We start from the raw sequence: 25,845 nt of genomic DNA, 5'->3' as shown, positions 1-25,845 counted from the left end.
TCAGGCACAGGCAGCTCCTTGTGACTCTGGGCAAGTCACTTAACCCTCCATTGCCCCATGTAAGCCGCATTGAGCCTGCCATGAGTGGGAAAGCAGCGTGGGGTACAAATGTAACAAAAAAAATTTTTTAAAAATAGGGCAAGAAGAAAACCAGTTCAAGATTGTATTCTTTGAGTTTTCAGTTTTGTACCTCTTTTCATTCTGAAGGCTAGCGTCAAACCTCACTTTTAACGTTTTCACTAAAAGAGCTGTAATTCCTTTTGCGAAGACCCCTTAAGGGTGCCTTCCGCGCCAATAGTCTTCATTTTATTTTTCAAGCTGTCTCTGAAGAACAATATTTTCTCTGCTAAGAAAGGAAAGCAATTCTTTCTATAATTTAAGGGATTGAGCGGTCACAGTCAAATCATATTGAACAGTTTTTCGAGCCTTTTCTAAGGTCTCGGAGGTCTTAGACATTTCTTTTTTCCTTTAATTTTATTTGTGTCTGGAGTCCGCACACAGAAACGTAACACAAAAAAGATCCTTCTGATGTGCAAGATAGAGATAAAACAAAATTTGGAACACATGAAGAACCAGTTAAGAAAATGCCAGTAGAACAGACATCAAGATAATATGGAACACTCCTTTCTCCCTTTCCATTTCTGACTCCATAACACAAAATAAACATTAACTCGTGAGCATTCCCAGAGACACTGGTTTATTTTTTAAATGCCAGATTGTAAAATCGCATTTCTATTTTGTATTCTAAACTCTGAATAGACATTATTCAAAATTGTTAAAACACTTGCGGACTGTGAAATATTGCAGGAAGACCTTAGGAAATTGGAAGACTGGGCGTCCAAACGGCAGATGAAATTTAATGTAGACAAATGAAAGATGATGCACGTTGGAAAGAATAATCTGAATCATAGTAACATAGTAGATGACGGCAGAAAAAGACCTGCACGGTCCATCCAGTCTGCCCAACAAGATAAACTCACATGTGCTACTTTTTGTGTATACCTTACCTTGATTTGTACCTGTCCTTTCAGGGCACAGACCGTGTAAGTCTGCCCAGCACTATCCCCGCCTCCCAACCACCAGTCCCGCCTCCCACCACTGGCTCTGCCACCCAATCTCGGCTAAGCTCCTGAGGATCCCTTCCTTCTGAACAGGATTCCTTTATGTTTATCCCACGCATGTTTGAATTCCGTTACCGTTTTCCTCTCCACCACCTCCCGCGGGAGGGCATTCCAAGCATCCACCACTCTCACCATGAAAAAATACTTCCTGACATTTTTCTTGAGTCTGCCCCCCTTCAATCTCGTTTCATGTCCTCTCGTTCTACCGCCTTCCCATCTCCGGAAAAGATTTGTTTGCGGATTAATACCTTTCAGATATTTGAACGTCTGTATCATATCACCCCTGTTTCTCCTTTCCTCCAGGGTATACATGTTCAGGTCCGCAAGCCTCTCCTCATACGTCTTGTAACGCAAATCCCATACCATTCTCGTAGCTTTTCTTTGCACCGTTTCCATTTAACATCCTTCATCATAGGGTCCACCTTGGGGGTCAGCACTCAAGAAAAAGATCTAGGTGTTGTTGCAGATAATGTACGCTGAAATCTTCTGCTCAGTGTGTGGTGGTGGCGGCAGCCAAAAAAGCAAACAGGATGCTAGGAATTATTAGGAAAGGGATGGTGAATAAGACCGAAAATACTATAATGTCATTGTATCGCCTTTGTCCGCACCTTGAGTATTGTGCTCAGTTCTGGTCGCCGTATCTCAAAAAAGATATGGTGGAATTAGAAAAGGTTCAAAGAAAAGCGACCAAAATGATAAAGGGGATGGAACTCCTCTCGTATGGGGAAAGGCTAAAGAGGTTAGGGCTCTTCAGCTTGGAAAAGAGACGGATGAGGAGAGATATGATTGAGGTCTACAAAATCCTGAGTGGTGTAGAACGAGTAGAAGTGAATTTTTTACTCATTCCAAAAGTACAAAGACTAGGGGACACTCAAGGAAGCTACACGGAAATACTTTTAAAATAAATAGGAGGAAATATTTTTTCACTCGACGAATAGTTAAGCTCTGGAACTCTTTGCCGGAGGATGCGGTAACAGCGGTTAGTGTATCTGGGTTTAAAAAAGGTTTGGACAAATTCCTGGAGGAAAAGTTCATAGTCTGTTATTGAGACAGACATGAGAAGCAACTGCTTGCCCTGGGATTTGTAGTATGGAGTGGCTTTACCAAAGGCAAATCGTGTCAAATAAATCTCATTGACTTCTTTGTCTGGGTGACAAAAGAACTGGATGTGGTTTATTTAATTTTCAGCAAAGACTTTGATACTGTTCTTCATAAGAGGCTTATAAGTAAACCGAGTGGCTTGGGGATGGGACTTCAGGTGGTAAACCGGATCAGAAATTGGTTGACTGATACGTGGCAATGGTTGGTAGTAAATGGAAGATGAGTAGCAGAGTTCCTCATGGATCAGTATCGGGGCCAATTCTATTCAATATGTTTGTCAGCGACGTTGCCAGAGGGTTAAAAGGAAAAAGAATTGTCTATTTACGAATCACATGAATATCTCTATATATAAAAGGCACCACCAACGTTCTAAATGAAGCCTCCAGCTGGAAGTGTGAAGGGGGAGAGATATCCGGTTTCCCCATGAGTGTCTGCCCCGCCCTCGCTCTCTCTGTAACACAAACAGTGAAGGAAAACACAGCAAAGCACGAAATCAAATCGCTCTCTCTGTAACAGTGAAGGACTCAGAGGGGGGAGGGGAGAGAGGGCAGAAGCCCTCACTATCTCTGTAACACAAACACAGCAGGAAACTTAACCCTGAAGGACTTGACTCCGAGGGGGGAGGGGACAGAGAGGACAGAGAGCACAGGCACTCCCACATGCACACAGAAGAAAACCTTGCTAGCCCCCGTTTCATTTGCATCAGAAACGGGGCTTTTTTACTAGTTTGTAATAGAGTGGACACGCCAAAGGGAGTAGACAACGTGAGATGGAATCTACAAAAATTAAAAGAATGGATTAATGTTTGGCAGATAACACTTAATGCAGAGTGATGCACTTAGAGGAGGAGTGGCCTAATGGTTAGTGCAGCGGGTTGTGGACCTGGAGAATTGGGTTTGATTCCCACTGCTGCCTAACGGTCGGCAGTGGGTTGAGATCCTGGGGATCCGGGTTCAATTCTGTCTGCAGCTCTGTGTGACTCAGGGCAACTCACTTAGCCCTCCAGTGCTCCAGGTGCAACATACTACTTAGATTCTGAACCCATTAGGGACAGTGCCAGTACCTGTAATGAAAATTGTTAAACCGTTTAGGTCTAGGCAGTATATAAATGCTTAAATAAATAAGTATAGACATTCAAAAGAACTTAATGTGGGAAAGAGGAACCCGAGCTATAGTTACGTCTTGCAAGGTTCCACGTTAGGAGTCACGGACCAAGAAAGGGATCTAGGTGTCGTCGTTGATGATACGTTGAAACCTTCTGCTCAGTGTGCTGCTGCGGCTAAGAAAGCAAATAGAATGTTAGGTATTATTAGGAAAGGAATGGAAAACAAAAATGAGGATGCTATAATGCCTTTGTATCGCTCCATGATGCGACCGCACCTCGAATACTGTGTGCAATTAACCGTACTTCTCAACTACTGAACTTGCTGCATAAACACAGCTAACTTTTTGTGAAGAAACAGTGGCCCTCTTTTACTAAGGCGCACTCACGTTTTTAGTGGGCGCGCTAATCGTAAGAGACACCCATAGGAATGCATTGGTGTCTCTAACGTTTAGCGTGCTCACAATTTTAGTGTGCGCTAAAAACATGAGCGCGCCTTCAGTAGTAGGGGGCCTGTGTGTTTTAACCCATTAGTGCCCAGTGTTCCCATACGGCTTATTATGGGAACATTGGACACTAATGGGTTAAGGCTGTAAAATGTATTGGATATTGACCTGCCTTGATTATGTCCTGAAGTGTATTTCTCCTATTTGGCCAGCAGGTGGTGTTTCTTTGTTGTAAAGCTGTTATTGTTTGCTAATTGCACTATTTTGTTCTTTGTTCATTTTTAAGACAATAAATAATTGTTTATTGACTCTGCCTGTCTGGACTGATAAAGAGTCCTGGTGGTTGTGTGTTGGGTCTGTGAGTGCTTTCTGGGAACTGTGGAACCACTGGGAATGTGGCCTCCAGTAACCAAGAAATCACGGGGGATAATTTGAGAACGGGAGACTCGCTCAGAAGCAGTTGTGACCCAATCGGTGGGAGGAGGGTGCTAGTGTGGAGCATAAGCGGCAGGTGCAGGCGGACCTGAGCTGTGCTGAGGATAGACCCTCTAAGTGGCCATGGGTAACCCCAGGTGGGTGGCTAGGTATTTTGTGACACTTTTGATTTCATTCTCTTTCTGTATAGTAATCCTTTATTACGTTTATCGCATGCATTCTTGAATGTTGTTAGTTTTTGTCTCTACCACCTCTTGTGGAAGGGCATTCCAAGGGAGTGGGTTTTAGGGGGCTCAGCACCCAAGGTAAGGGAGCTATGCCCCTGGGAGCAATTTCTGAAGTCCACTGCAGTGCCCCTGTGGTGCACGGTTGGTGTCCTGACATGTGATGGGGACCAGTGCACTACGAATGCTGGCTCCTCCCACGACCAAAGGGCTTGGATTTGGTCATTTCTGAGATGGGCGTCCTCGATTTCCATTATCGCCAAAATCTGTGGACGACCATCTCTAAGGTCAACCTAAATTTCAGGATTTGGGCATCCCTGACCATATTATCGAAACGAAAGATGGACGTCCATCTTGTTTCGATAATACGGGTTCCCCGCCCCTTCGCGGGGACGCCCCGTTCGATTATGCCCCTCAATGTATCTTCATCGCATGCCCCCTAGTCCTAGTATTTTTGGAAAGAGTGAACAAACGATTCACGTCTACCCGTTCCATTCCACTCATTATTTTATAGACCTGTATCATATCTCCTCTCAGCCATCTTTTCTCCAAGTTGAAGAGCCCTAGTCGCTATAGCCTTTCCTCATAGGGAAGTCGTCCCTCATTCTCCCTGTCTCCTCAGCTCGAAACCTTGGGGTCATCTTTGACTCTTCTCTCTCCTTCTCTGCTCATATCCAGCAGATTGCCAAGACCTGTCGTTTCTTTCTTTACAACATCCGTAAAATCCGCCCCTTTCTTTCCGACCACTCTACCAAAACCCTCATCCACACCCTTGTCACCTCTCATTTAGACTACTGCAATCTGCTTCTTGCTGGCCTCCCACTTAGTCACCTCTCCCCTCTCCAGTCGGTTCAAAACTCTGCTGCCCGTCTCATCTTCCGCCAGTGTCGCTTTACTCATACTACCCCTCTCCTCAAGATCCTTCACTGGCTCCCTATCCGTTTTCGCATCCTGTTCAAACTTCTTCTACTAACCTATAAATGTATTCACTCTGCTGCTCCCCAGTATCTCTCCACACTCGTCCTTCCCTACACCCCTTCCCGTGCACTCCGCTCCATGGATAAATCCTTCTTATCTGTTCCCTTCTCCACTACTGCCAACTCCAGACTTCGCGCCTTCTGTCTCGCTGCACCCTACGCCTGGAATAAACTTCCTGAGCCCCTACATCTTGTCCCATCCTTGGCCACCTTTAAATCTAGACTGAAAGCCCACCTCTTTAACATTGCTTTTGACTCGTAACCACTTGTAACCACTCGCCTCCACCTACCCTCCTCTCCTCCTTCCTGTACACATTAATTGATTTGATTGCTTTATTTTTTGTCTACTAGATTGTAAGCTCTTTGAGCAGGGACTGTCTTTCTTCTATGTTTGTTGAGCACTGCATACGCCTTGTAGTGCTATAGAAGTGATAAATAGTAGGTTAGTAGTCTCTTGTAACCAGAGCTAATGTTGTGATGTCATAATGCCTCAGGCCACCAATAAGAGCCAACCTCATCAGTGATGTCACAATGGCTTGATTGTCCTATACTTGGCTCACTTTTATTACATAGCTCTTTGAGCAGGGACTATCTTTCTTCTATGTTTGTGCAGCGCTGCGTACGCCTTGTAGCGCTATAGAAATGCTAAATAGTAGTAGTAGTAGTAGTCCCATCCCCTTTATCATTTTCGTCGCCCTTCTCTGTACCTTTTCTAATTGCTGTTTCATATCCTGCCTATACATTGCAAATCTTGTTTACCTGCCTCTATCACCGATTTGCTTTCTGTAAAAAAAAGAAGCCCAGCGTTTGCGTGGCAACTGCCCAAAGCAGAGCGAGGCAGAAGCAGGTGCATGTGGGGGTGGGGGTGGAGGGGGTGAATGTGCCAATAAGACTGGTTTCCCGAGTGGACCTGTGGCGTCTGGAGGGCCTTTGGCCATTCGTCCGTCTCCTTCCTTACGGATGGAATGAATAAAACCTTCCGCAACTGAGTGACCTCTGCAACAGCTATTTAATCTGACAATTTGTACCAGATATTTCTGCATTAACCCTTTAAGACCTTAATAATGGGGTTTCCTTTAGTGCAGTATTAAAGCATTAAAAGCCACAAATTCCACAGTCACCTGCATCCATTTATTGCTATATCATAAAACCTTGCCTGACAGAGAGGCCCTCTCCGTAACTATAAATCTCTTTTCAACTGTTTAGATAACTTACATTTGAGTTCAGGAAAAGACCTCAGAGAGCAAACATTTAGAACATTTATTTATTACTCAGAGAGGCGGCTCGGTCCACGCCATGATGGCTACGGCCAAATATTATTCATAATCAGCTTTGTGCTTCCAGCAGTAAAGGGGGGGGGGGGAGGGAAGAACCCCATACACTATTTGAATGACCTTTGTGTTGTAGGAATGCTTTAAAGATGCTGGAAGATTCCGGGGGCAGATGTAGGCAAGATGTGCTCCAGATTGCTCACTGAAAATAGCAAGATATTGATACCTCTGGGGCAAACCTTGAAATGAGATTGAAGGGGGGCAGACTCAAAAAAGATGTCAGGAAGTATTTTTTCAAGGAGAGGGTGGTGGATGCTTGGAATGCCCTCCTGCGGGAGGTGGTGGAGATGAAAACGGTAACGGAATTCAAACATGCGTGGGATAAACATAAAGGAATCCTGTGCAGAAGGAATGGATCCTCAGAAGCTTAGCCGAAATTGGGTGGCGAAGCAGGTGGGGGAAGAGAGGTTGGTGGTTGGGAGGCGAGGATAGTGGAGGGCAGACTTATACGGTCTGTGCCAGAGCCGGTGGGGGGAGGCGGGACTGGTGGTTGGGAGGCGGGAAATACTGCTGGGCCCTGAAAAAGGCAGGTACAAATCAAGGTAAGGTATACACATATGAGTTTATCTTGTTGGGCAGACTGGATGGACCATGCAGGTCTTTTTCTGCCGTCATCCACTATATTACTATATACCTACATCTGCCCTCTTGTTTGTCCTTTTAAATACCTCCTCTTTTTTTTTTTCCTTTATTCATGACTTGAAATGTGCCCCAATGTGCTTTAGTTGGATGGGTTTATTCTGTGCTGGGACCGCTGCTTTTTAACATATTTAGAAACTAGTAAAAGAGGCCCGTTTCAGATCAAATGAAACAGGCGCTAGCAAGGTGTTCGTCGCCAACACCCCCCCCCTCCCTCCCTGCCAACCCCTTCATTGTTCTGCCATTGCTCCGCCCTCGAGGGCGGGGCCTGGAGCAATTCCCCCCCCCCACACCTCCCTGCCTCCCTCCCTGCCAACCCCTTCGTTGTTCTGCCATTGCTCCGCCCTCGAGGGCGGGGCCCGGAGCAATTCCCCCCCCCCCACACCTCCCTGCCTCCCTCCCTGCCAACCCCTTCGTTGTTCTGCCATTGCTCCGCCCTCGAGGGCGGGGCCCGGAGCGATTTTGGTGGCTTCACCACCACGAACCTTCGAACCTTTTTGAAGGAAGTCAGGGCTTGGCTTCACTGACGTCAGTGTCCTCAGAACATTGAGGGTGAGTTTTATTACAGTAGAAGACCTAGAGATGGGAGTAACTAGTGAGGTAATTAAATTCGCAGATGACACAAAATTATTCAGGGTCGTCAAGTCACAGGAGGAGTGTGAAAGATTACAGGAGGACCTCGCGAGACTGGGGGATTGGGCGTGCAAGTGGCAGATGAAGTTCAATGTTGACAAGTGCAAAGTGATGCATGTGGGAAAGAGGAACCCGAATTACAGCTATGCTGTGCAAGGTTCCGCGTTAGGAGTCACAGACCTAGAAAGGGATCTGGGAGTCATCGTGGATTAGACGTTGAAAACTTCTGCTCAGTGTGCTGCGGCAGCTGAGAAAGCGCACAGAATGTTGGGTATCATTAGGAAAGGGATGGAAAACAAACACAAGGATGTTATAATACCATTGTATCGCTCCATGGTTCGACCGCACCTCGAATATTATGCCCAGTTCTGGTCGCCGCAGCTCAAAAAAGATATAAAGGAATTAGAGAAGGTGCAGAGAAGGGCAACGAAAATGATAAAGGGAATGGAACGACTTCTCTATGAGGAAAGGCTGAGAAGGTTAGGGTTCTTTAGCTTGGACAAAAGGCGGCCATGGTAGGAAGCTGCTAGAGGAGGATGTAAACCTGCCGACTGTCTACTTTTTGGCAATTCATGAATGCCGAGCGAGCTCAGTTCTTTCTTTTCCATGCTGGCTCTGATCCGCCCATATTGGCAGTTGTCCTTCCAGAGCGGTGCTCTATCCAGGTTCACAAAGAGCTCAGCCCAAATCCATTTTTATAACTGTGACTCAGTGACATAAGAAGATGGGATTGCCATACTGGGTCAGTCGAAGGTTCTTCAAGCTGTTTCCAACAGTGGCCAAACCAGATCAAAAGGTAACACAGAAACAGAGAAAAGGACGGCAGCTGGAGACCAAACGGCCTTTCCAGTCTGGCTCTCCATACCAACTAATAACCTACATAGTAACATAGTAGATGACGGCAGAAAAAGACCTGCACGGTCCATCCAGTCTGCCCAACAAGATAAACTCATATTTGCTACTTTTTGTGTATACCCTACTTTGATTTGTACCTGTCCTCTTCAGGGCACAGACCATATAAGTCTGCCCAGCACTATCCCCGCCTCCCAACCACCAGCCCCGCCTCCCAACCACCGGCTCTGGCACAGACCGTATAAGTCTGCCCAGCACTATCCCCGCCTCCCAACCACCAGCCCCGCCTCCCAACCACCGGCTCTGGCACAGACCGTACAAGTCTGCCCTCCACAATCCTTTCCTCTTCTTTTGAGATCCTCTATGCCTCTCTCATGCCTTCTTAAATTCAGATACCATCCTCCGTCATCTCTGCTAGGAGGCTGTTCCATATATCTACCTGCCTTTCCGTGAAGAAATATTTCCTTAAATTATTCCTTTCACCTTCATCCAGTGCTCTCTTGTTCCATAACTTCCTTCGATTTGAAAGAGGCCAGACTCCTGCACATTTATACTATGGAAGTATTTAGATGACTCTGTAGATAGGTTCAATGCCAGGTCCCCCCAGGGATAAGTGGTGGATTTCCCCAGGTCCACCTTAATAACAACTTAAATGCCCGATCCCTGCAACACAACAAAACTAAAGTACGTAATGGACATAACACAACTCTTCCGTTGTACGATTCTCTAGTGTGGCTGGGCCACATGAACTTTATCCTACCACAGCATCACTTTGTATTTGTTTACACCGGAGTCTGCAAACGTCTCTCCGGTACTATGTAAGCCGCATTGAGCCTACAAATAGGTGGGAAAATGTGGGATACAAATGTAATAAATAAATAAATAAATTATGTTTTATGGACTTTTCCTCCAAGATCTTGTCCAAACAACCAATTTACATTTACTCCTTCCACACTGCACATGTATCAAAGGGTGTTCTCCATTCTGCAGAGAAGTCTAGTTGCTGTCCTGCACTTGGAGGAAAGTGAACAGACACTTACTGTAGCTGACTCTGACACTTTCTTTTGGGCCAAGATAGCAACTCTGGGTTTGAAACCACATATCTGATCGCTTATGTACGCAAAAGTTTTAGCTAGTTATTTTGCTGATGCAGTGAAAGGTATGAAAGCATTCAAAGGATACTGCTTAGCATTTGTAGGAAAAAAAAAGCTTTTGATTATTTGGATCCTAAAAAGCAAGAGGTATGTACGCTGAGACAAAAAAAAAATTGAATCTATTGTACAAATGTATCACAAAATGAAGGGAATAAAGAACGAAAGGAAGCCTTTTGGAGTTGGTGGAGAACTTTATCTACCAACCTCTGGAAAATGGCCGGTGATTCCATGGGAAGAATCAGGGGTGAGAGGGAAAAGTTCATTTCCTGCTAGGATCTGAATACTGAGAGAGAATGAGAAGCTAGTCCAGATGCTCAGCAGAAGAAACGCTTTCTAACAGGAATGGTAAGATTCGGGTAAGGACTGGGAGGGAGGGAGGATAGAAGGCGATGAGGCTGGAGAGGTTGTAGACTGGAACAATCTTATAAAAGATATCAAAGAGACAGATGGAATTCCTGCCTGATGTATCAGTCATTCCTGCGTGACCTTCCCACAGATAAGGTGGATTAAATAGATAACCAGTGTGTTTGATTCATCTCTGATTCACTGGCAACAAGTATAGGGCAACCACTTAGAGTGTTTAAAATATTTTTGCAAAAGTAGCACTTTGAATTCATGGAGCTCACTTCTGTAAACCCCTGGTTCTGTCCAGCTCAGGCAAAGAGAAGTTCATTTGTCCCAGATGGGTTATCAGCTAGCTTCATCCAATCAAGGATGAACTGAGCCAATCCTCGATTTAGGGTCCTTTTCCATTATTCATGGGGTCATGTGAAGGATAATTCTGTAGCAGGGTTCCTAATAAATGCGCTGGTTATGATGCCTATACTAAAGATTTAAAAAAGTAGGAACCCACTTTTATTTATAGAAATACTAGTACAAGTGGCCAGAAATGCACTTATATTTGCTGTAAGGTACTTCCAGTACTATCTGGGGGAAATATCCACAAATGCGAGTAAATGATAGAATTCTATTATTTACAGGCCAGTGGCGTAGCCACAGGTGGGCCTGGGTGGGCCGGGGCTCGCCCACTTAGGGCTCAAGCCCACCCAACAGTAGCACACGTTTAGTGGTAGCTGGTGGGATCCCAAGCTCGGCCAGCTGAAGACTTCCCCCTGATGGTAACGAAAACGCTACTCTCCATGATACCGGCACCTGCGCATGCTCAGTTTTCAGCGCATGCCTGCTGCAGACTGCCAAGGTGGAAAGAAGCGTTTTCCCACCAGCTGAGATATTTTTTGGGTGGTGGTTGGGGGATGGAGGGGAGAACAATTGGTGCCCACCCACTTCTTACCTAGGCCCACCCAAAATCTGTTGTCTGGCTACGCCCCTGTTACAGGCATCCTTGTCCCTCCTCCCAAACTCCACCACCAAAGCATGCACCATCAAATCCTGGTGCATATTTTCCTGCTAGTTGGTATTCTGTTAAGAGATCATTTACTTGCATAAGCTACTATTTATTTAATTGCATTTGTACCCCACATTTTCCTTCCTAGCAGGAGCGTAACCAGACACCCAATTTTTGGTGGACCTGGGCCCAAGATGGGTGGGCAGAAGAATCCCGCCCCATTCCACAAGTGATTTGGTCTCTCTTTCTCTCACCTGCATGTCATATGGTCTCTCAAACATCCCCCCTCTCCGGCATATCTTTTACATAGCAGATTTTCACTGGCAGCGAGCAGCAACTAATACACACTGCTCATGTTGGCTCCACAGCCTTCCCACTGATGCAACTTCCTATTTCCACATAGGCAGGAATACGTCAGAGGGAAGGCTGTGGGGCTGGTGTGAGTAGTATTTATCAGCTGCTGCTCGCTGCAGGCGTAGATCTGCTATTTACAAGGTATGCAGGAGGGACAGTCGTTGGAAGTTTTCAGCTGGTGGGGCATCATAGGTGTGCTGCTACTGCATGGGCCTGAACCCAAAGTGGGTGGGCCTGGGCCCACCCGGGCCCACCCTTGGCTACGCCACTGCTTCCTAGTGGAAGGTTCAATGTGGCTTATAGTTAGTAAAGAGAATAGCAGTTTGCAGGTTCAAAGACATAGAAAAGATGAGATGTGGTTTTTTTTAGGAGGGTCGAGTGTTCTGGGTCTTCTGGTGTGATTGAGTGTGGTCCAGTTTCACTTCTTCTTTCTTTGTTTTGCTCATTCCTTTTTTTTTGAGTGGAGTGGAACAAGTGGATGTGAAGCGTCTGTCCACGCTTTCCAAAAATACTAGGACTAGGGGACATGCAATGAAACTACAGTGTAGTAAATTTAAAACAAATCGGAGAAAATGTTTCTTCACCCAACGCATAATTAAACTCTGGAATTCATTGCCGGAGAACGTGGTGAAGGCGGTTAGCTTAGCAGAGTTTAAAAGGGGGTTAGACGGTTTCCTAAAGGACAAGTCCATAAACTGCTACTAAATGGACTTGGGAAAAATCCACAATTCCGGGAATAACATGTATAGAATGTTTGTACGTTGGGAAGCTCGCCAGGTGCCCTTGGCCTGGATTGGCCGCTGTCGTGGACAGGATGCTGGGCTCGATGGACCCTTGGTCTTTTCCCAGTGTGGCATTACTTATGTACTTATGCCCTCTATTTGGCTCACTTTTATTACATAGAGCAGTGATTTAACCTATTGTGATGTCATAGTGGCTCATTCCACCAATAAGAGCCAACCTCATTAGTGATGTCACAATGGCTTGATTGTATAGAATGTTTGTACGTTTGGGAAGCTTGCCAGGTGCCCTTGGCCTGGATTGGCCACTGTCGTGGACAGGATGCTGGGCTCGATGGACCCTTGGTCTTTTCCCAGTGTGGCATTACTTATGTACTTTTTGAGGATCATGATTGTACGGGTGTTGCCTGATTAGTAGCGTGGTTGTGGGATCATAGGTTGTTTTGTAGAAGTGGGCTTTCAGGTGTTTTCTGAATTGTAGGTAGTCGTTCTTGTATTTTAGGTCCCTTGGGAGGGAGTTCCAGTTTTTGGTGCATATGTAGGTGAAACTTGTTGTGTAAGAGGTTTTATATTTTAGGCCCTGGCATTTAGGGAAGTGGAGTGTGAGGTAGGTTTGTGTTTCTGCCAAGTGCTCGTGGCCTGGATTGGCCACTGTTGGAAGAAGGATACTGGGCTAGATGGACCATTGGTCTGACCCAGTATGGCTATTCTTATTTTCATAAAGAAATGGAATATTTATTTATTTATTTTATTTATTTGTTGCATTTGTATCCCACATTTTCCCACCTCTTTTGCAGGCTCAATGTGGCTTACAATGTTCCGTCATGGCAATCGCCATTCCAGAGTAAAAGATACAATTGGTATTACATAAAGAACATGGATAACATAATAGAATTAAGCAATCAGGTATAGAGAGATCACATTCGGAATATCAGGTAAGCGGTGATGCGTTACAGTTCCTACGATGGTTCATTGTGGTATGCCTTGTTGAAGAGGTAAGTTTTCAGTGATTTCCGAAAGTTGATTAGGTCACACATTGTTTTCATGTCAAATGGCAAAGCATTCCACAGCTGTGTGCTCATGTAGGAAAAGATGGACGCATGTGTTAATCTGTATTTGGAGCCTAAAACTAGATGGTTCCTTATGGCATTTACTAGTGCATTCACTCTGCAGCTCCTCAGTACCTCTCTACTCTCATCTCTCCTTACATTCCTCCCCGGGAACTCCGTTCACTGGGTAAATCTCTCTTATCTGCACCCTTCTCCTCCACCACTAACTCCAGACTCCGTTCCTTTTATCTTGCTGCACCATATGCCTGGAATAGACTTCCTGAGCCGGTACGTCAAGCTCCATCTCTGGCCGTCTTCTAATCTAAGCTAAAAGCCCACCTTTTTGATGCTGCTTTTAACTCCTAACCCTTATTCACTTGTTCAGAACCCTTATTTTATCATCCTCACTTTAATATTCCCTTATCTCTTGTTTGTCCTGTTTGTCTGTCCTAATTAGATTGTAAGATCTGTCGAGCAGGGACTGTCTCTTCATGTCCAAGTGTACAGCGCTGCGTACATCTACTAGTGCTATAGAAATGATAAGTAGTAGTAGTAGTGTTTGGGATTCCAGAATCTTGCTACTGTTGGGATTCTGCACGGAATTTTGCTACTCTTTGGGAATCCAGAATCTTGCTACTCTTTGTCTTTATCCCTTATTTGTCCTGTCTGTCCTAATTAGATTGTAAGCTCTGTCGAGCAGGGACTGTCTCTTCATGTTCAAGTGTACAGCGCTGCGTACGTCTAGTAGCGCTTTAGAAATGATAAGTAGTAAAATCTTGCTACTCTTTGGGCTTCCGGAATAGAATCTTGCTACACTGGGATTCCGGAATCCTGCTACTCTTTGTCCTTATGCCTTATTTGTCCTGTTTGTCCTGATTAGATTGTAAGCTCTGTGGAGCAGGGACTGTCTCTTCATGTCCAAGTGTACAGCGCTGCGTACATCTACTAGTGCTATAGAAATGATAAGTAGTAGTAGTAGTGTTTGGGATTCCAGAATCTTGCTACTGTTGGGATTCTGCACGGAATTTTGCTACTCTTTGGGAATCCAGAATCTTGCTACTCTTTGTCTTTATCCCTTATTTGTCCTGTCTGTCCTAATTAGATTGTAGGCTCTGTCGAGCAGGGACTGTCTCTTCATGTCCAAGTGTACAGCGCTGCGTACATCTACTAGTGCTATAGAAATGATAAGTAGTAGTAGTAGTGTTTGGGATTCCAGAATCTTGCTACTGTTGGGATTCTGCACGGAATTTTGCTACTCTTTGGGAATCCAGAATCTTGCTACTCTTTGTCTTTATCCCTTATTTGTCCTGTCTGTCCTAATTAGATTGTAGGCTCTGTCGAGCAGGGACTGTCTCTTCATGTTCAAGTGTACAGCGCTGCGTACGTCTAGTAGCGCTTTAGAAATGATAAGTAGTAAAATCTTGCTACTCTTTGGGCTTCCGGAATAGAATCTTGCTACTCTGGGATTCCGGAATCCTGCTACTCTTTGTCCTTATGCCTTATTTGTCCTGTTTGTCCTGATTAGATTGTAAGCTCTGTGGAGCAGGGACTGTCTCTTCATGTCCAAGTGTACAGCGCTGCGTACATCTACTAGTGCTATAGAAATGATAAGTAGTAGTAGTAGTGTTTGGGATTCCAGAATCTTGCTACTGTTGGGATTCTGCACGGAATTTTGCTACTCTTTGGGAATCCAGAATCTTGCTACTCTTTGTCTTTATCCCTTATTTGTCCTGTCTGTCCTAATTAGATTGTAGGCTCTGTCGAGCAGGGACTGTCTCTTCATGTCCAAGTGTACAGCGCTGCGTACATCTACTAGTGCTATAGAAATGATAAGTAGTAGTAGTAGTGTTTGGGATTCCAGAATCTTGCTACTGTTGGGATTCTGCACGGAATTTTGCTACTCTTTGGGAATCCAGAATCTTGCTACTCTTTGTCTTTATCCCTTATTTGTCCTGTCTGTCCTAATTAGATTGTAAGCTCTGTCGAGCAGGGACTGTCTCTTCATGTTCAAGTGTACAGCGCTGCGTACGTCTAGTAGCGCTTTAGAAATGATAAGTAGTAAAATCTTGCTACTCTTTGGGCTTCCGGAATAGAATCTTGCTACTCTGGGATTCCGGAATCCTGCTACTCTTTGTCCTTATGCCTTATTTGTCCTGATTAGATTGTAAGCTCTGTGGAGCAGGGACTGTCTCTTCATGTCCAAGTGTACAGCGCTGCGTACATCTACTAGTGCTATAGAAATGATAAGTAGTAGTAGTAGTGTTTGGGATTCCAGAATCTTGCTACTGTTGGGATTCTGCATGGAATTTTGCTACTCTTTGGGAATCCAGAATCTTGCTACTCTTTGTCCTTATGCCTTATTTGTCCTGTTTGTCCTGATTAGATTGTAAGCTCTGTGGAGCAGGGACTGTCTCTTCATGTCCAAGTGTACAGCGCTGCGTACATCTACTAGTGCTATAGAAATGATAAGTAGTAGTAGTAGTGTTTGGGATTCCAGAATCTTGCTACTGTTGGGATTCTGAGCAGAATCTTGCTACTCTTTGGGAATCCAGAATCTTGCTACTCTTTGTCTTTATCCCTTATTTGTCCTGTCTGTCCTAATTAGATTGTAGGCTCTGTCGAGCAGGGACTGTCTCTTCATGTTCAAGTGTACAGCGCTGCGTACGTCTAGTAGCGCTATAGAAGTGATAAGTAGTAAAATCTTGCTACTCTTTGGGCTTCCGGAATAGAATCTTGCTACTCTGGGATTCCGGAATCCTGCTACTCTTTGTCCTTATGCCTTATTTGTCCTGTTTGTCCTGATTAGATTGTAAGCTCTGTGGAGCAGGGACTGTCTCTTCATGTTCAAGTGTACAGCGCTGCGTACGTCTAGTAGCGCTTTAGAAATGATAAGTAGTAAAATCTTGCTACTCTTTGGGCTTCCGGAATAGAATCTTGCTACTCTGGGATTCCGGAATCCTGCTACTCTTTGTCCTTATGCCTTATTTGTCCTGTTTGTCCTGATTAGATTGTAGGCTCTGTCGAGCAGGGACTGTCTCTTCATGTTCAAGTGTACAGCGCTGCGTACGTCTAGTAGCGCTATAGAAGTGATAAGTAGTAATAGTAGTTATGGCATTACCCCCCCATCACCCCTACTTTTCTGGCACATCAGAACTGTAACTCCATATCTGCGGTGGGACAGAGCCAGGATTAGTACAGTTTTCCTTTTCACGCAGAACCATCTGTGATATGTAATACAATACTGAATTCAAAGACCCTTCTGTGCCCAACAGCTTTAATTCTTTTCCTTTAGCCTGTCAGAAAGGGAAGACGAGATAAGGCAACAGAAGAGAGACACCGAAGAATTGCAGAAAGAGTGCCAAGCCCTGCGCAGTACCGTTGCTGCTCTGGAAGAGAACGTGAAAGAGAAGAGAGAGGAACTGAGACGGTGGGTTGAGTTGAAGTCTCTCGTAGGCCAGCGGGCGGTTTACAAGGCATCTCTTGGCTTCCCAAATCCGATTGGGTTTGTCCCTTGAGGGTATATGGTTGCAAGGAGTCGGCTTGTAACTCACTTAAACAAAATAGTAATAATGTAAAGCTCATTTTTAAAAGGGTGATGAGGTTTACTTTTTCGTGCATATTTTTAGTGTGTGTCAACTAAGAAAAAAAAGGCATACATTCACAAAATGACTAATGCATCTGATGTATTCATTAGAACAAAGAATAACGTTTAATAAGCGTTGGTTTATTTATCACACAAAAAGTGAGTAATTGAGTTCTACGGCCCTCTCCTCTGCTGTCATGATGCAAAAGGAAAAGTCCATAGACCGTTATTAAATGGACTTGGGGAAAATCCACTATTTCTGGGATCAGCAGTATAAAATGTATTGTACTTTTTTGGGATCTTGCCAGGTATTTGTGTCCTGGATTGGCCACTGTTGGAAACAGGATGCTGGGCTCGATGGACCTTTGGTCTTTCCCAGTATGGCAATACTTATGTACTTATGTAAAACCCACCTCCGGCATCAGTGTCTGTTTCAGATGCTGTAATCACCACTGGAAATACCTTAGGCGGCCAGAGAGTAAATGAAGGTGAACGAAGGGGGGGGGGGGGGGGTCTGATATGCAAATGCCTTTGAGGACTTGAATCAGCTGGGTCCTGTGGTGAGCTGATTGCCATTCTTGCTCTGTAGCGCCACCATTCTGCTGTGATCATAGAAGCCCCACTCACCTTTGCCATTAGGGTTGGGTCTGTTTCAGATGCTGTAGTTGCTACTTGCCATGTGCAGTTGTAACGTGCTAAAGGGGACATGCCAAGGGGTCATTCTTTGGGAAGCCCCTTGGGGAGAAACTGGGAGAGTTATTTCCTGGTTTTGTTTTGTTTTTAATTTATTTATTGAATTTTTGATTTATAACAAGAGTACACTTGTCATTAGAAATACAGCCGTACATTTTATGTACAACACAAAGGAAAAAAAATGAAAAAGATTTATAACTAATCATTAATTTCAATCCTTTTAACATAATAATATTTGCTTCCTTAGACCACTATTAGATAGGGGGGGGCGATATGAATTAGAGAACATTACAAACATAATTACTAAAAGTAACAAGGCAGCGTATTACTCCCATATATTTTTTCTTGATATTATTACAGTTATTTCAGTTGTTTCAGATCTAGAAATGATTTTAACTGGTCAGGAGAATAAAAGGTGTATTTTGTCTGTCCCAGTTTAACAATGCATTTCCTGGTTTTGTATTGTTTGTTTTTGAAGATGTGTTTGTTGGCCCCATCAGGAGTAGTGTGGATATTTTATATTCTCTGTGTTCATATTTTTAATATTGTATGATTTTTTTTTTAATATTGTACGTGATCCAAGTTGTAGGATATAAATAAATAAAAGGAACCTTTAACTAATCTTAGCATGCCCTTATGTGGGTCTTTTCTGTGCACTACGGCCATTTTTACCGTAGGCGATAAGAGCTCCTGCATTATCCATGCGCTAAACAGCGGGTGGTAATGTAGATGCACTAACTGGTTAATGCAGAACCCACAAGCAATTATTAATGCGCAGTTAGTGCGCGCACATTCAGAAACTGCCACGTGACGCTGTGGGGCATCCCATGCTAGTCCATGTTTTGCTGTGTTAGCACATGTTAGTGCCTAACACAGCTTAGTAAAAGGACCCCCTAAGGTAATTTTGGGTGTGATGGAAGGGGAAGTTGGGATTCCACAGGTGGAGAAGAGCATTATTTATCTCCTCTCAGATGGACGTTATTAATGGATGGTGTTGGTAATCCATTTTCAGTGGAGGCCTCTTGTCTATTGATTGATACCAGATCAGTTCAGAATAAGATGTCGTTTCGGTACCATGTAAGCCACATTGAGCCTGCAAATAGGTGGGAAAATGTGGGATACAAATGAAACAAATAAATAAATAACTTAATTCATAATTCGGAACCAGATCTGGCTTTGATCATGTAAACCTGGCTCCCAGCTGATGGTGAGCTTACGGTATTTCAACTGTGCCCTCCAAGATTTGATATTCGTTTCGAGTCCAGAACCCCTGGTAACGGGAGACGAGCAGCAGTGGTTAGTTGAGCATATGTACGTGGATTGGAAGAGTATGTTGCTGAGATTTGGACCTTTAGGAATGCTGGTGATCTTGGTGGTATAGAAGCTTCTATAGAATTTATATTCGATCATGCTCTTATATCTCTTCAGTCGGTGTTCGCAAGAGATTTTAATTTGCATGATTGGATGTGCAAAATTGTATTACGTCCGTAGGATGTGTGATATAAGGCAGTTTGTGGATGTTCGGGGGGAATTTATTTCAGGTTTGGTCTTTGGATCTCAGGAGCGGCTTTCTTAAAGATATATACCATCCAGTCCGGGTGATTTATTACTCTTTAATATATCAAATTGCCCCATTACATCATCCAGGTTTACAGAGATTTTTTTCAGTTACTCTGACTCATCAGCACTGAATACCATTTCTGTCACTGGTATCTCTCTCACATGGCAGAGACAAATCAAACTCGGGCATATATATAAAGTATCGCATATCAAGTAAAATGAGTTTATCTTGTTGGGCAGACTGGATGGACCGTACAGGTCTTTATCTGCCGTCACTTACTATGTTATTATCAGGTGAATTTTTGAAAGAGAAGGGTGCCCATCTTCCGACACAAATCGGGAGATGGGCGTCCTTCCCGCAAGGTCGCCCAAATCAGCATAATCGAAAGCCGATTTTGGGCGCCCTCAACTGCTTTCCATCGCGGGGATGACCAAAGTTCATGGGGGCATGTCAGCAGTGTAGCGAAGGCGGGGGACTGGGGTGTGCTTAGGAGATGGGCGTCCTCGGCCGATAATGGAAAAAAGAAGGGCTTCCCTGACGAACACTTGGCCGACTTTACTTGCTCCATTTTTTTTCACGACCAATCATCAAAAAGGTGCCCGAACTGACCAGATGACCACCGGAGGGAATCAGGGATGACCTCCCCTTACTCCCCCAGTGGTCACTAACCCCCTCCCACCCTCAAAAAAATCTTTAAAAATACTTTTTTGCCAGCCTCAAATGCCATACTCAGGTCCATCGCAGCAGTATGCAGGTACCTGGAGCAGTTGTAGTGGGTGCAGTGTACTTCAGGCAGGCGGACCCAAGCCCATCCCCACTACCTGTTACACTTGTGGTGGTAAATGTGAGCCCTCCAAAACCCACTGTACCCATATGTAGGTGCCCCCCTTCATCCCTAAGGGCTAGGGTAGTGGTGTACAGTTGTGGGTTTGGGGTTTTGGGGAAGTGTTGGGGGGCTCAGCACCCAAGGTAAGGGAGTTATGCACCTGGGACCTTTTTCTGAAGTCCACTGCAGTGCCCCCTAGGGTGCCCAGTTGGTGTCCTGGCATGTGAGGCGGACCAGTGCACTACGAATGCTGGCTCCTCCCACAACCAAATGCCTTGGATTTCGTCGTTTTTGAGATGGGCGTCCTCGGTTTCCATTATCGCCATAAACCGGGGACGACCATCTCAAAAACGACCTAAGGACGACCATCTCTAAGGTTGACCTAAATTTCATGATTTGGGCGTCCCCAACCGTATTATCGAAACGAAAGATGGACGCCCATCTTGTTTCGATAATACGGGTTGCCCCGCCCCTTCACAGGGCCGTCCTGCGAGGACGCCCTCATGAAAACGTGGGCACCCCGTTCGATTATGCCCCTCTCTGTTACATCTTCCTTGGTGAAAACCGAAGCAAAGAATTCATTTAATCTCTCTGCTATGGCTTTGTCTTCCCTGAGAGATCCTTTTACCCCTCGGTCATCTAGCGGTCCAACTGATTCTTTTAATGACTTCTTGTTTCTATTATACCTAAAAAGTTTACCAAGGGGCCCTTTTACAAAGGCGAGACAAAAAGTGACCTGTGGTAGTGTGGATGCGTGTATTGGATGCGCGCAGGACCATTTCTCCACCGCGTCTGGATAAAAGGGGGGTATTTTGGGGACCGGGAAATGGCGTGCGGCAAAATGAAAACCAGCGTGTATCTATTTATGGCCTGAGCCCTTAATGCCACCCATCAACTTAGCGGTAAGTGATCACACATTGCCTGCGTGGTAACCATCTATTGCGCGCCATCTGCCGATTACCACAGGAAACACCCCTGCGGTAGAAAATTATTTTCTACTGCTGGTTTTCGGCGCGCACAAAACTCATAATTACCACCAGGCACACACACTTGCCGGGCAGTAATGCCAATTTGACGCATGCTGCATGTGTGTGGGACCTTACATGCCTTTGTAAACATAGTAACATAGTAGATGACGGCAGAAAAAGACCTGCATGGCCCATCCAGTCTGCCCAACAAGATAAACTCATATGTGCTACTTTTTGTGTATACCTTACCTTGATTTGTATCTGCCATCTTCAGGGCACAGACCGTAGAAGTCTGCCCAGCACTCCCCCCACCGGCTCTGCCTCCCAATCTCGGCTAAGCTTCTGAGGATCCATTCCTTCTGAACAAGATTGAGAAGGAATGGATCCTCAGAAGGGCCCCTCTGTGTTTTTGCCTCCAGCGCAATCTTCTTTTCAGAATCTCTCTTTGCCTTCCTTATCAACGCTTTGCATTTGACTTGCCATTCTTTATGCTGTTTCCTATTATTTTCAGTCAGATCCTTTTTCCATTTTCTGAAAGATTTTCTTTTAGCTCTAATAACTTCCTTCACCGGCTGTTGTTTGACCTTCCCATCCACATTTTTTTTTAATACGTGGAATATGTCTGGTCTGGGCTTCTAGGATGGTATTTTTGAAAAACATCCAAGCCTGATATACATTTTTTACCTTTGCTGCGGCTCCTCTAAGTTGTTTTGCTTTTACATTCTTGTCATTTTATCATTAGCCTCCTTTTTGAAAGTTAAATACTAGTGTGTACATACTCCAGATATTATTTATTTATCTATCACATTTGATATACCGCTATAGACCCACTCATAGGCATCAAAGTGGTTAAGACAGTAAGAACAAATTTATAGCAGGAAAAGAGAGGAACAAGGGATAAAGATTGTGTCGAGGGGACGAATTCTAGGAACAGGTGAGTTTTACGTTCTTTTTTGAAGGCTGTGAGGGTGGGGTGGTTCCTGATCTGAAGAGCAAGGTCATTCCAGAGTTTGGGGCTGATGTATCTGAAGGCAGAGTCAGGGGAGATTTTGCAGTGATTAAATCTGATCATGTTATGACCACTGTTATCAAATGGCCCCAGCACTATCATCTGAGAGCTTACAAAGAGATAAGTAGCCTGTGGCTGTTTTCTTTGAGAAAAAGCGTTCGTGTTTTGGAAACTTTAAAGCACAGTTGGTGTTTAGATGAAAACACATTGCAAGTGGTACTACTACTACTACTACTTAACATTTCTAGAGCGCTACTAGGGTTACGCAGCGCTGTACAGAGCAACAAAGAAGGACGGTCCCTGCTCAAAGGAGCTTACAATCTAAAGGACGAAATGTCAAGTTGGGGTAGTCTAGATTTCCTGAGTAGAGGTATAGTGGTTAGGTGCCGAAGGCGACATTGAAGAGGTGGGCTTTGAGCAAGGATTTGAAGATGGGCAGGGAGGGGGCCTGGCCTATGGGCTCAGGGAGTTTATTCCACGCATGGGGTGAGGCGAGGCTGACAGGGCGGAGCCTGGAGTTGGCGGTGGTGGAGAAGGGTTCTGAAAGGAGGGATTTGTCCTGAGAGCGGAGGTTACGGGTAGGAACGTAAGGGGAGATGAGGGTAGAGAGGTAAGGAGGGGCTGCAGATCGAGTGCATTTGTAGGTTAGTAGGAGAAGCTTGAACTGTATGCGGTATCTGATCGGAAGCCAGTGAAGTGACTTGAGGAGAGGGGTGATATGAGTATATCGGTCCAGGCGGAAGATGAGACGTGCAGCAGAGTTCTGAACGGACTGAAGGGGGGATAGATGGCTAATTGGGAGGCCAGTGAGGAGTAGGTTGCAGTAGTCAAGGCGAGAGGTAATGAGAGAGTGGATGAGAGTTCGGGTGGTGTGCTCAGAGAGGAAAGGGCGATGGGGTAATGGACAGAAGACTGAGAGATGCTTTAAGAAAGAAGTCTGGACAAAAGTAAGGTGTGCTGCCCATTAAGTCCAAAGACTATCTTATTACAAAAATGTTCTGATATCCTGTCTTTACTTGAAAGCTAATTAAAGAAAGTCTTTTGAAGAAATATTCTCTTAGACAGATCTGCGATGTACAACAGGATCAATCCAACAGGAATAATCCTCACTCCCCTGCTAGATATATTGAAAGACATATCAGTTTCATATTCACTGCTAATTCTTGTGGCTCCCAATACAATTGGGGTCATTTCTGTATCTCTCTGCCACACTGTTCTGGTGTCTGATTGCATTTTGATGGTACTTGAGGGTCTTCTCTTCCTCCACAACCTGTACCTGATGATAAGTTAACTAATAAGCTGTACAGCGAGGCACCAGGATCTAGTTAAGGGATTTCTATATTAGAGAACTGATGCGCAGTAGACTACCTAGTACTGGAGACCTTGTGTGTATTGTTCTGAAACGTTTGCATTTGTCTTCAGACTCCAGAAGGACAGACAGACACAGGAGAAGAAACTGGTGGAGCAAATCAGTAGCTACAAGGCTTCCATCCAGGACCTGCAGTTACTGTTACAAGCATCACAGAAACAAATAGACTCCTTAAAACCTTACAAGAAAGTCTCTGATGATCTTCGAGAGGGTAAGTCAAACTATGGGCTTGGATTCTTCCCTAGAGAAATGAGTTGGAAGTTTCCTCCTTGTAATAGGTTGCAGTCATCCTATGGCAATGAGTTGGGCATGTCCACCTGGAAATGAGTTAGGGGGTCTCCCTATAGAAATGAGTTGGGACACTGGAGATCTGCAATGATCCAAGCCTGTGCCCCGGAGAAGAAAGGAATTCCGGATTTGGCCTCCAAGAGAGGCGAACAGTTTTGTAACACCTGGTCCCCCTTCTGGGACTCTCTCACCCCAGTAGCAAGAAGCAAGATATTGAACTGTTAATCCGTGACTGGAAGGGTAGGGTAGGGGGGAAGGGAGAGGAGGGTGGGGAGTGAGGGAGGTGGATAGAGGGTAAGTGGGGAATAGTTGGGGAAGAAGAAAATTATGCAAGACAAACACTGTTTTACCTGTTGTATTATATGGACATTAAAAAAAAAAAAGAAATGAGTTGGGAATGTCCACCTGGAAATGAGTTAATGGGGGGAGGGTCTCCCTATGGAAATGAGTTAGGGGTTTCTGTTTAGAAATGTGCCAATAGCATCACTCCAGTTCCTAGAGGGCAAATTCTGTATGATTCAGTGAAACCTATTTGGCTGAATCAAGGAAGCAGAATATTGTGTGTGTATGTGTACCTATTTTGTGGTAGGGTTGGGTGTGTGTGTGTGTGTGTGTGTGTGTACAATGCTGGGCGCCAACTACTTAAAAAGTAGTTTAACTTTACTTAAAAACGCAGTTTAACTACCTGGTTAACTACATTTTTCATGTAGTAGTAGTAGTTAACTGCTTCAGTGACGTTTTAATTTCCCTTAAAATTAATTGCCCAACCATTGTACTTAGGAAAAAGTGTGTTTAATGTTTAAAAACAGAGCTAAAATTAGTAATTAACTCATGCTAAATACATTATGATTACTCTGCCTTATGTTTAAAGTCTCAGAATTCTCAATGTGTCACTTCAGTTTATACTGTGGAAAGACCAGTTTCTCGAAGTTATTGTCACTAAGAGAGCATAGTCATGGCAGTAAAATTTGTCCTGAGCAACTGAGCAACCATTCATTTCCCAGGGACCCCTTGAAGAATGGGGCAATGGTAGGAAACTTCGTGAAATGAAAGAGTGCAGGCTAGGAAGGGAGCCTGTCCCTGCAGTCCACATTGATATGTGCAGACTCCTGTATATTACAACACCTCTATCTCTTCCTTCCTAGAGGACCCCTTCCATTTTCCCTCTGGATGGTCATAGCCCTAAATATACAACTGATCTCCTGTTTTACAGCTTTCCAGACTCCTGTTGAAAAGCAGAATGTAAACAACTTGTCTCCCATCCCTGTTAAAATCTCTGCGAAAAGAAGAACTCTGATTGGCAGCAAGCAGGTCTGTATTGGTTTGTGGACAGTAGTGGATCCTTCACCTACAATATCATTCTTGAATAAATCTCATGGTAATCTAATAAAATCCAAAGTGAAAAGGTTTTGCATCTCACAAAAGGCCCAGATTTCTCCAGGAAGGATACAGCACCTGGACTTCTCCTCCCAGCCCTTGGAACACACCTAGCCAGTCAGCTTTTTAGGATACTCACAATGAATATACATGAGATAAATTTGCACGCACTACTGCCATTCTATGCAAAAGTATCTCATGAGTAATCATTGTGGGTATCGTGAAAACCTGACTGGCTGGGTGTGTCCTGAGGACTGGGTTGAGAACCCCTGTGCTAATGGCATAGGTACAGGGGGTCACGGGGGCGTGGGCCTCTCCAAATTTGCTCATTTCATTAAAAACAGATGTGAGGGGAAGAGAGAGCAGGGCAGGCAATGCGGCGGTGCCAGAGACCAGCGCTGGGTGAAGGCTTCAGCTGGCGGGGGTTGGGGACCCCCGCTAGTCAAGGTATGTGCAGTGGCAGTGCTTCAGCTGGTGGGGGATGGGGACCCCCTCCAGTCAAGATATGTACAGCAGCGGCAGTGGGTGAGGAGCGGCAGGGTGGGGGTGGACTACCAAAATGTGCCCCCCCTCCCCACCTTGGGCTCTGGCCCCCTCCCACCTCGAGGTCTGGCTACACCCCTGCTAGACTATAGATCTCTGATACATACCAGTCTGATTGGCATGAC

General features: G+C 44.8%; 1 protein-coding gene across 1 annotated transcript in view; it reads left to right on the top strand.

The window, feature by feature from the left end:
* LOC115469884 (trichohyalin-like) overlaps nt 1-25,845 on the top strand; it is a 173,067-nt gene that overhangs the window by 26,933 nt on the left and 120,289 nt on the right. Inside the window, exons 6-8 of the mRNA XM_030202635.1 lie at nt 16,796-16,930; nt 23,566-23,723; nt 25,014-25,111. Of these exons, the coding sequence (XP_030058495.1) occupies nt 16,796-16,930; nt 23,566-23,723; nt 25,014-25,111 (391 nt within the window). The remainder of the gene's footprint in view (nt 1-16,795; nt 16,931-23,565; nt 23,724-25,013; nt 25,112-25,845) is intronic.

The sequence above is a fragment of the Microcaecilia unicolor genome, chromosome 5 (assembly GCF_901765095.1).
Source record: "Microcaecilia unicolor chromosome 5, aMicUni1.1, whole genome shotgun sequence".
NCBI classification, from domain to species: domain Eukaryota; kingdom Metazoa; phylum Chordata; class Amphibia; order Gymnophiona; family Siphonopidae; genus Microcaecilia; species Microcaecilia unicolor.
The sequence above is the reverse complement of the archived record's forward strand: the minus strand, read 5'-3'. Positions and strand labels throughout refer to the sequence as shown.